Source organism: Scleropages formosus, chromosome 25 (genome assembly GCF_900964775.1).
Source record: "Scleropages formosus chromosome 25, fSclFor1.1, whole genome shotgun sequence".
NCBI lineage: Eukaryota > Metazoa > Chordata > Actinopteri > Osteoglossiformes > Osteoglossidae > Scleropages > Scleropages formosus.
Genome location: NC_041830.1, coordinates 1,088,483 through 1,100,702, shown reverse-complemented (window position 1 = coordinate 1,100,702; position 12,220 = coordinate 1,088,483). Strand labels below are relative to the sequence as shown.

General features: G+C 42.3%; 1 protein-coding gene across 1 annotated transcript; it reads left to right on the top strand.

The window, feature by feature from the left end:
* The first annotated feature begins 8,211 nt into the window (after positions 1–8,211).
* LOC108928124 (chemokine-like protein TAFA-2) lies at positions 8,212–10,555 on the top strand. The gene is made up of 4 exons (XM_029248966.1): positions 8,212–8,221; positions 8,493–8,642; positions 9,405–9,529; positions 10,442–10,555. Exons 1-4 carry the CDS (start codon positions 8,212–8,214, stop codon positions 10,553–10,555), a joined length of 399 nt encoding a protein of 132 aa, XP_029104799.1.
* Positions 10,556–12,220: the final 1,665 nt, after the last annotated feature.

The following is a 12,220-nucleotide window of genomic DNA, read 5'->3' as shown; positions in this document are numbered from 1 at the left end:
ACCCACCGGCATCTTGCAACCACCTGCATTAATTATTCAATGTGTTCTAGTTGCCAACCGTTCGGGGCAGTTGTCCTTTTGCATTACATCATCTCATCATGTTGCTGCACGCCCCTGGTTAAGAATCCTGCTCCTTCCTATGCAAAAGCATCTGCTGGAGACTCGTTCCATATTAACCTTTCTTTATGTCTTTTGTGAAAGGGATTGCAGTTGTTGTTTGCTTGTTTATCAAATATATGTTAGTGGAACACACAATAAATTGATTCCAATTTATTTAACTGTGCAAAAACGGGGGGGGGGGGGGGCGCAGTGGGTTGGACCGGGTCCTGCTCTCCAGTGGGTCTGGGGTTCGAGTCCTGCTTGGGGTGCCTTGTGGCGGACTGGTGTCCCATCCTGGGTGTGTCCCGCCCCCCCCTCCGGCCCTACACCCTGCGTTGCCGGGTAGGCTCTGGCTCCCCGCGACCCCCCATGGGACAAGCGGTTCAGAAAGTGTGTGTGTGCGCGTGCAAAAATGGTAAAAAAAAGAGTGTGTCCCAAATTCATCTCTGGATTGGAAAGCATTTTCAGATTATTTTTTAATGTTCCCATTTCTTATGGCTTAGTGTTCGTCTTCCTGCACTTCCTCCATCCTTTGTATCGTTTGGTCACGTCTTGATATGCTATCAATCACATGCTCAGCCGTGACATCTCGGGGAAGACCTGAGAAGTGCTATTTTAGGCAAACAAGCACTGGGAGTGCAAATCTAGCTGGCCGGCACATTCCACTTGAAGACCTGCAGAAATCAAGCCCAAGAATAGCTTAAGACTGTTTCAAAGCCAGATGTTTAGAATCTACTTCACAGATGGATTTTTCTTCCCAGCTCAGTTGCTGACATTGTGCCGTCTAACAAATGAAACAGAAGGTGTACATTTGTAGGTAGATGTGAGCGGAAATCACTGTCCCATTTTCGATCTCGGCCCCCCCAGAGGCGAAACAAGGTTCTGTGTTGGTGAAGACTTCGGAATGCCTTCCAGTCCATAAAAAGGCTCCTTGTTCCTCTACCAAGGAAAACACCAAGTTGATGGTCCTCACCTTACCCTAATATTTGCCACCTTGTTTAATTTTATACAAACCTAACACATATCCATACATATCAGTTATGTCTCTGTTTCAGTTTGTTCTCCATTTGCAGTACTAGTGTGCAACAAAGAAAATAAAAATCCATATAGATAGATAGATAGATAGATAGATAGATAGATAGAAACCTTATTGATGCTGAAGGAAATTGCCTGAGGCTAGAGTAGCAGACATACAACATAGAGACAGAAGACATGTGAATAATACAGGAGCTGTGGGTAAGATATATTTGTAATAATATCCAGAACATGTATTTGTAAGCAACCAAAATTAAATAGCTATTTAAAAAAATGAACCACGAATGTCCAGGCAATCTAACTCCACTTGTGTGTGATGCATGTTGAAGGACATTTTATTATTATTTTTTAAAAGCCTGTACAATCAAATTAAATGCCGCGTGGTTAAAGATGTCAAGACATTTCTGCTTGTCGGAATGAATTAAGCAGATGTGGATTAGAGACAATGGGATTCTCACAGCGTTTGACAAGTGGCGACTACATCAGCAGAACTTGTTAAAGAGTTTCCCTGTCACTAAATTGGATTTCAGATTTACTAAACTTAGCCTTTCTTTCTTTTTGTGTGCTGAGCATCCCTCACTGGAAAGTCAGGACGGAGGGGGGGGGTGCACACTGCTCAAGCAAGTGGAATGCTTTGCGGATGTGCCAAAGAATGGTTGTAAAAATAACATATGCTATAATAATGTCCTTGCATCATGCCTCATGATTCTTCTTGCTTTCTCAGTGTTAACTAGTGGATGACAGCTGCTTGTTCGCATCACTTTTAATCATATTGCACAAAAGTCAGTGCTTTTCACACTAAAGCTAAGGATTGTGTATGGTTCATGGTGGCATACACACACAATGTCTACAATCACTTGGCCTGAGGCAAACTGGAGCCTAACCTGACAACAGAGGGTGCAGGGCTGGAGGGGACGGGGACACACCCCAGACGGGGCACCAGTCTGCCGCAAGGCACCCCAAGCAGGGCTCGAATCCCAGACCTACCACAGCACAGGCCCCCTCCAAACCCACTGCACCACCGAACCCCCTCTCATGGTAGCATAATAAAAAGTAAATAAAAAAACTTTTAAAGTAATAAATTAATGTAAATAGTCCATTTCTTTTGATAGGGTGTGATAGGGGAAAACAGTAACATTGTTATAGTTATGTAGATTTATAACAAGAAATCGATTTGCAGTCATTCGGGCCTCAGGGTTTTGCATTTTTTAAATTTTTTTTTAATTAAGACAGTATCTCAGGTGAATGAGATTTACTGTTCATAAACTGGCTAAAATTAAACAGTTAAAGTGGGAAGATCTAAGGAACACACAACTACATAACCCAAATTCTTTCCACCGGGAGCACACAGAATATTTACCTTTATTCATTTAGCCGACACTCTTCTCCAAAGTGTTCAGCTACCAACAATATTCACCACATTATGAAGCTGGCCAATTTTTAACTTTTTACTTCAATTCAGGGTAAGTATCTGAAAAATATCAAATATAATACATGAGATCCACATATAGTGCTTTTCAATCTGTTTATTGTCCGTTGGCTTTTTTTACTGGACATAAGGTGTGATGAGTTGCAGCATATAATATTTTTGAAAGGATTTACATAAATTCAAATCACATGTAAATTACACATTTAGCATCGTGTCATAAACAGCCATGAGGTTTGGAAAAATCCCCAACTCATCTTGGTTGTGGTTTTATACCGGTGTCAGCAAGAGCAGCACTGGCCTTGCATGCTTATGAGTCTTGTGAGCGGTCTGCTCTGCTGTAGCTTTGCAGAAGAAACAAAGACTGAGGTCAGGCAATGTTGGTCTCACGTCTCAGAACATCTCAAAACTGCAAGATCTGGACGGTTTCTGATCACAATGAAAGCATGACGGTCATTACGCTCTAACACAATGTTTCTGTATCTTATTATTGGTAAGTTGAGACCCATGAGGAATGCCCTTTCTCGGTCGCCGCTTCCCCACTAAACTGCATCACATTAGAATTCTACAATTTCACACAAACCTGTTATACTTTGTCGTAATATATATTAAATGTATGCTCACTTTCATATTATGTTCTATTATGTTTCTTGTCCGATGACTAAATCTACTATTTTTATCACGTGAAAGAAATCTCCTGGCTGTGCTGCAGAAAAATGTGAACCTTGAGAGCTACTGTGTTTCTGAATAAAGGAGAAGAAAAACTGCAGAGAAAAATGTTTATGCACTCTATAAATTACTGATGTGCAACAGGTTTTATGAAACTACTGGAATGATGACTATTACCATTAACATGCAATAAATGAACTATATTTGCATTCATTGTACTTCAGCATGTGTGTGTTTGCATCTCTCAGTCTTCATTAGATGCTAATTCTTCTGTACTATGCATGTGTCTTTGGAGAGAAGTGTCTGCTAAATGAATAAATGTAAATGTAAAGTTTACCGCAAAGATTCACTATGATCAAAACTTCATATTTACCTGAAGATTTCTGCAACGTGACTTACAATTATTTACTCATTTGTCCATCTGAGTCATTTTTACTGGAGTAATTCGGCTAAATACCTTGCTCAAGTGTACTGTAGCAGAAGGGGGGGTTCAAATCTGTGATCTGCAATTGAGAAGCAGCTGTAGATCTGACCACTATGTCACCTGCTGTCCCTACCTTTAACCGGAATTTGACCTGCTGTCCCCGCAGAAATGATCTGGTAGCCAGTGACTTTACTGGCTCCGCTCAGAGTCATCACCTGACATCAACTGATGCCCTTCCTTTCTCGCCTTGCCCAGGACTCGATATATCACTTTACAGCCGTTAATTACATCTCAGTGCTGACTGAACCTCAATCAATGATTATGAGTGAGTGGAGAAGTGTCGGGCCCAAGGGATACTGATACGTCCCCACACACACTCCTGAACTATTGCTGTGTGCTGTTCTCCAGCACTTCTGTTGATGGAAACATTTCAATAACTGATATCTGCTTGCATTTTGAAGCTGTCTTCATGAAAGACCTTCTGCACACAAACCCTTCAGTATGGTGCATTCAAAAACACAGTGTAATGCAGGTGGACAGGAATGTTGACAATGAAACATACAGCATATGATAAAATGAATTAAGGAACCCCGAGGGCACGGAGGACTGAAAAACAAGAGCTCTTGCCAGAAGAATAAGCCTCGGGGGGTAAGTCAGTAAGGACATATTTCCCTCTCCTCTGGGCATGCTAAAATAGCAGTGCATAAGTGATTTTGCAAGTTGTTTTTGTTCACGCAAAGAACTCATATCAAGACAAATTTCCATTTGCTCATAAATACAGTCTATGTATGTTTCAGTGCCAGGTTTAGTTACTGCAAAGGTGAACCTGTGAACTCCTGGTCACAAGTCCAGTATAGTTAGTGCCATATGATGGTGCCAATGAACATTGCTAGTCCTGGACATACCATGAAGAGAGCACGTTGTCCAGCCCAGAGAGTTATGGCGCTGCTGTCCACCCGATTGGCATCAATGAATGAACAGTGAACGTGCCGCTGCCAGCCTTGTCAGCCGTATCTGTCCTTCACTCTCCTTCAACATGTGGATGCTCAGCTCCTAGTACTGAGGAGTATCCTCTTTATAGGCTACATTCAAATGAGACAGGACTGCACAGATAATACACCACTTATGAAAGGTACTTTGCTACATCTGATTTGCCTCAGGAGAATATAAAACCTTATAAATTTTTGAAATATTTGTGACTTTTGATAGGAGCAGGGGTTAAGGAAGAAAAGAACAATCACAGGGAGTTATCAGAATTTTTTTCAAGATGGCTATTTGTATTATAGACATTTTCTGCACAAAGTGCCCCTACTATGTATATATGTGCTAGAGTCCTGTCTGATCATTTCAAGAAGTACAGCGGTACATCTGCAGTTCGTACATCCAGTTTAATCAGTTCATGCAGGTAGGCACCTCGTCCTTGACAGTCAGTTGCCACTAAGACAGTGATGGAAAGTAAATCGTTCTTTGCTGTCCTGGGTCATGTGAACAGTAGGATGTCCCACTGGCACTTATGTGACAAAGGACTTCCTTTGGATTCCTGTAAACTACCATTCAAATTGTAACACCTATAACAACGTGCTTAGTGATGTAGTGGGTTCAAATCCAACTCCTGCTGTAGTACCCTTGAGAAAGGGTTCTACCCTAATTTTCTCCAATAAAAGTTATCTTTGCTTCTATGCTCGGACCTCCCCCCTAGCTGTTCAGTTATGAAGTTGAATTCCAAAAGACATGAGCAGAATTTGTTTTACATTCGTATATTCAGCAGATACTTTTCTCTAAAGCAACTTCCAATGAACTCTATGTAGTGTTATCAGCTCACACACCTTATTCACCAAGGTGACTTACACTGCTAGATACACTACTTACAATGCAAAGCTGTGCACACACACACACGCCACTTGTCCCAAGCAGGGTCGCAGTTAGCCGGAGCCTAACTCGGCAACATAGGAAGTAGAGCTGGACACACCCAGAACAGGATGCCAGTCCGTCACAAGACACCCCAAGCAGGACTCGAACCCCAGACCTGGTGGAGAGCAGGACCCAGCCAAGCACGCTGTGCCACCATGTCCCCTCAGGGCAAAGTATACTTTATCTAACAGCACTTAATCTGCAACATCCTAATGTTACTCTTTTGTTCACACAGAGCAAAAATTATGGTGTTTTTTTGCAGATATGATCAGCTCTGTGAAAGATTGTTAGCGTTTTATTCGCCCTGGGTTGCCATGATAGCTTGTGTTATGTACACACCAGGAATGTTAGCTTGCTGTTGACACGAAGAACATCAGCATTGTGTCGGCACTGGTGGAACATTTCAATATTTTGCCGAGCATAAAATGCCCATGTTAGCATTTTGTTTGCAAAGGGAGAAAATACGATCTTTTTGTTAGCATAGGGCAAGAACATTCACCTGTGTCTGGCTTCCCTCCCAGAATCGAACTTTTCACTCTTGACCAGGCTTTTGGAATGTGAATGGAGTCTTATTGATTGAAAGGAAAATGTTTTTAACGTTGCAGATGAGGTTTTAGGATTGCCCACTTATGGGAGGACAGGGATTTTTCAGTCTATTTGTGAATAAATTTCCAAATTGAAAATCCATATCAACTTAATAAAGGGCAATTTCAAAAGCATACATTTTTCATCCAGTTAGGCAGAATTATGTGTAAATACAGACTTGGCAAGAATTTTGTTTTAGTTTGTCAAAGTGAATTACTGTTAAGGGAATCTAATTAATTAAGACGCACTGCTATTTTTCTGTGGATTTACTGGCCTTATGACACAAATAAAATCGAGGCATTTCTTGTATGAATTTTATTTGTGATATTTGTCCTTGTGCAGAGCTGAGAAGTGCAGGCATTACGTGCTGTTGGAGGCACGGTGGCTTATCTGAAAATGTCGCCTCGCAGTGCCGGGGGTCTGTGTTTGAACGCAGCTCGCTCTTTCCTGAGGGTTTGCATGTTTCTCCTGTATATGTGCTGGGTTCCTATGAATACTACTGTGAAAGTGCACAAGTGGAAGTTCCATGTAATAAATCTGGATTCCATCTAAAATGAACCTCTGCTTATGTCCCACGCTTTCTGATTTTTTTTTTTCTTTTTCATTTCAGTGACCCAAGCTCAAACTGTGATTACAAATTGTTGGTGACATGTATTTCTGCAATCAACAAAGTAGTGTGCTCAAAAAGCCAAACAAAATATTTAAAGCCCCTATTTGCATATGCTTTTCTTTGCCTCGTTCTAGAAGAAGTGAGTCAGATGCCATTCTTTCAGAAGCAACAGAAGGTCTCTCACAAATCTCGCTTATTATTTATTTATTTACTTACTTACTTCCTTAATTATTTTTCTGAGTTGTGGCTGTTGCAGTTTTAACCTGTACCTGGAATTAAAGAAAGGGACCTGCCATTTTAAGAGAGGTACAGTCATGCTGACAAAAAGACAACTCTCCACGTTCTAGATGTGTTCCACAGATTTATGTCATGATTGACACATGAACGACATCAGAAACACAAAACTAGAAAAGCTCTGAATGTCTGCATGTTAAAACCCTTGACTTCATGAAGGTCTTTGTAAACTTGCCACGTCTTTGATCCATATTTTCTGTCTCTTTTTGTTGTGTTCGAGTTGCTTCGTTGCATCTAATGACTGTGACCCACTCATTCCATGTCAGGAGAGCACGACAGAGTTTGTGTTACTGCAGCACAAGCTGGAACTGTGTCCGTGTGTGTGTTATACATAAGGCAATAGATTTGTTCAGTTTCTTATTCTTTATTTTTGTATAGTTTCAATTCCCTTTACTGCAGCTTTCTTGTATGGGAACTAAAAGGGAGTGTGACTGCAGTTTGCAGTGCGTTCTCCTCAGCATCTTTTATTGCCCTAAAGGGTTCAGTTTCATATCTGAAGGTTACAAAGGGAGAAGGACACTGACACACCGAAATTTTGGGCTCTATAATTTTTTTGTAATGGTCAGGTAGACATGATGGAAGTGTACAAAACGTGCAGTGCTTTGCTCAGGCTACCAAAATGGGCTGATTCTCTGTAAATGATCTCTGCAATGCCCAAAATAGAACATGCGTCTACAGAGTGCTTCATTTTCTTAGTTTTGTCTCTGTAGCCTAACACTTCATAATTGTTCATTACTGCTATTTACAAACTGGAGGCGTAAAGATCCAGAGAAAATCCACAACAAAAGGACTACACAAGAGTCCTTGTTAAAAGCAATAGCTTAAACTTCCAAAGATGTGTTTGCCTTGGGCCCTTGGATAGTTACTGCGCTGCTGCCAAAGAGACATGGAGAGACTGGTGGCCTTTGAACCCATGTCGGTGAAGGCTTTAATTGGCTTGCTGCTTTGTCCTTCTGCTCATTGTATGCTGGCACTGGAACTACTCTTTAATTGCACAAAGTCACTGTTTATCTCTTCAGCACTTTTGTTTAGTTATCCCTGTGTGCTGGCGTGTGCTATCCACAATCAATGGTACACAACTGCTACACCTGACTCGTCTCCACTCTTTCATTTCAACACTCCTGTAGTTCTTGCCATGTGTTTTTGGTATCATACAGCATGACGTCTGGTGTGAAGAGCTGAAGGGCTCTTCTTCTCAGCTGGGGATAGGAAGCACCTCTGTGAAGGTCGACTGCTGTTTGGCCTGTGTTGTGTTCTTTCGTGGTTCGCTGCCTTTGATGGTCCATGTCAGGGTGGCAATGTTTCATTTCCTCAGGCCTCTAAAGGGCAGATTGTGGACTTTAAGTGCAGGACAGTGCCCTTGGACATGGCTCGATCAACTTGTCGGCAGACACTGTGTCTTGGTGCGCTCTGACTCCGGTGTTTGGTTGCCTCACCAGTGCACGTCAAAGCCGGAACATGTGAGGTCATTGCTGCCCACCGGTGCTGCAACAAAAACAAGATTGAGGAGCGGTCACAGACAGTGAAGTGCTCCTGCTTTCCTGGTCAAGTGGCTGGCACAACAAGAGCTGCTCCTTCCTGCGTGGATGGTAGGACGCTAACACTTCCTAGTGTTCTGGTCAAGTTCATTTTTTTGCTTAGGCAAAACCGATTTAATGGTATTTAAGACATTCATCCAATTGAATGTTATTAGAGCAGACGAGGTAAGTAAGTTTCTCAAAGGTGTTACAGAAGAAAACAGGACTTGGACCAGTGATCTGCTATGCTGTGTGCTGGCTCAAATTAAGTTATGATTAGGCAAATGCAATCTCACTCCAGTCTTACAAGAATATAGCAATATTTCGTTTTGCGTGTACAGTACAGTATAACCTTACTGTTTTACGAAGAAACCAATGCACACTGTGTTTAGTCTAACCTCCATTGATCTCCATTTGAATTTCTCAGGGCAAGACATGTCTCCAAAACTTATATTTAAGTCATGTCCCCTCAGCATTGCAGACAATGTTATTAGTGATCATTCAAACACACCCATACCGGTGCTGCCAGAGACAGTGTTTTGAGGCTTTGAGGAACCAAACATAAGCCATACAATGAACGTGTCACTGATGCTTTTGGCAGAGCAAGCAGGGCCCGAGTCATTTAATACTGTGTCAACACTGTCCACTTGACAGGCTGCTTGATTTTTATCCTATTTGCCTTCTTCCTAGCTGCACTGGCACAGTGATCCTGTTGTCAACACACAGCATGTGGAAATGTCAGAGTAGGTCTAGCATTGCTTCCCTCTGGCATGGGTTTGTCTGCTTGCCTTTGCATGGAAAAGCACACTGATTTACACCAATTGTCCTTCGCAGCATCCATAGTTGCCCAGAAGTGGTGGTGCCAAATGCAGCCTTGCCTGGATGGGGAGGAGTGCAAAGTATTGCCGGATCTGACGGGATGGAGCTGCAGTACAGGGAACAAAGTTAAGACCACCAAGGTGGGTATACAGTATAGTTGCATTGCTTGAATATATGATGTGAAAATTCAAGTCACATATGCTTTTCTTCTTTTTTGAACTTGAATAGATTTGCTTACCTTTTGGACTGCATAGTGTTCTGAATGGAAAATAGCACAAATTTAAGATCCTGCTCTCTGAAACAGAAACCTACAAATGCATACACACATGCATGGACTGGCCAGCTTATGTCATTAGCCCTGGGAAGTTGTAATAAATTAGTTTAATTCATGGCACTGAGGGGAAGAGCAACCCTTGGTGTGAAATGACTAACGCTGGGATGGCTGATCCATTAGATCCATGTCCAAGACCGACCACTGTGCAACCCAATAGCGTTCAACGCAGTGTTTGCTGCAGGGCTGCAGAAAAGAGCTCAGGTTGACTTTTCTGGATTGAAAAGGTCTTGAATGTGATTCATGTCAAAAAACTTGGAAAAAGAAAAAAAGCAGGAGAAACAGCGAGCCATCTGCAGCGCTGAATATTTCATGAGGCACATCTTTTGATTGGCTCCTACATTAAGACCCACCTCCAGCAGACCTTTCCATTGTCCTTAGAGTGTGGTGGCTGCATTGCCATCCAAAAGTGGTGAGCAGGGTAAAGTTGGGTTGTCATTCATGACTGCATTATATCCGGCTCAGTGCCCTTCCACCTTCTTTCCACTCCAAGCTCTGCTCTCTGATGCAGGTGGCCGGGATGGCCAAGAGCAGCTCCAGCCCCCTCACCTCGCTGACCGATGCTGCTGCAATTAAACTTTGATCGGGCTTGTTAATAATGCAGATGGTGTATCTCAGTTAATGAGCTAGTGTGTTGGTGGTGGAGCATGCGGCTACCACTGAGGGCGTCAGAGTGCTTGAGCAGCACATTGTGACTCCCATTTTTATTTTTTTTTTTCAGGGAAGTGCTTTTAAAGCAGTGCACGTTCCCCAGAATGTTCAGGCACAAACAAATGCTGGGGAGGCAGGACTGCACATTCAAAGAACAGAATCGAGCAACGTGTGTATTTTTTAGCCTTGATTTTGTTTCTGTATTTTTCCTCTTAATAAAAAATATCCTGAAAAAACAAAAATCAGCACAAAATCTTTCAGCTGCACACATCTACATATACAGTGCTTCCAGGTCCAACTGACAGTGACCTTCTATTTTCTAGAAGGAAAAAACACACCCTTGAGTATTTTGTTTGAAGGCTATGTTGGAAGATGTCAAGATGCAAGAGGAAGGTCTATGTTTCTTACGAAAAATGCTATTAGAGAGCACAGAGATTGGTGCGGGAGATGGGTGCAGAGCCTCATTGGAGATGGCACTTTGAGGGTGCTCAGAAATGTGGGGATGGTGTGGGGAAGTCCTGCTTCTTATTCCCCTCTTATCTCTTCTTGCACTGACCAGTGGGTGGGATGGGTCAGGCATCATTCGAGGGGTCAGGTAGAGGAGGCTGTGAGAAATGGTGTCAGGTGGGAACAAAAGTCACAGCTGCTGATGGAGGCTGTCAGCAGACATTTGGAGAGACTCAATAAGAGCACTAAAATGCAGTTCTAGTTTGTATGATCACCACTATATGATCTTGCATGTCATATTCATAAAGTATCACATGCATTAGCTTTATTCTGTGAGTAGCATGTCACTCATGTACAGATAGACAGGCCCACCCTAAGACCAGTGCAGCAGCACTCATATTATGTGAAGGAAAAGGAAATGTTTAAGTTTACAGTGCTCTGTATTTTTTGTTCTCTATTTTCAGCTACAAAAAAAGTGTAGGCACAGAATCAGATTCTCTGTCTTCTAAAGCCTTGCACAAGACACACACATTGTTCTACTGTGTCACTGCTGACACGGATGAGCTGCTTCCCCATGGGGCCCTTTCTGGTGTCTGCCACGACACCACGGGTACCAAAGACGTCCCTACAACCCCCACTGCACTCGACACAGTGATTCCCACCACGTCCCTCTGTTGCAAGGGGCCTCCACTGGTTACTGCTTTCATTCTCTCGGTGAAAAAGTGACGCGTGTTTATCTCTCAAACAGCGACATTCATCCCAGCTCAGAAGTGCTTTCAAAGCTTGAGCTTCACCTCCTGAGCCCCAGATTCATTCTACACGCAGAGCTGCCACTGAAGTACTACGCCGGGTATTCGAGGCTAGATTCGCTTCCGTTTTTTCACCTTAAATTGTGTACATAGAACGAATGTTGTCAAAGGGTTGCATATGATGCATTTAGCCTGTAATATTCATCACACGAGAGGTGGGATGCTGTAATCACTGTGTGATTTGCCTGATGACTTGACCGTGCAGTGGCTTTAAACCACTAGTAATCAACTATAATGTGTTTCAGTGCCTGTTGCCCCAGAATAATCCATTCAGTTTTATTATTGTGTGGCAAAATGAGCAGAGTGTTCCAAGCTGTAAAACATGCCATGTTTCGCTGTCTGCTTATCCTCACACATTGCACAAACATCATAAAGAAAAAATCACCCTTTCTTAGCACAGTTCCATTTAGTCTAACTGAAGCATGCATTAATAATATATTAATTCTGAAACAAGGTTCAGTATATCTGCTGTTTTTCATATTTAATTAAATTCTTTTTACTGATGTAACCCATATAGTTTGTTTTATTGTAAACATGAAATTTTTATCTTTGCTCTGTTCTTAAGATGATATGTTGCTCTAAGGCATTATTGA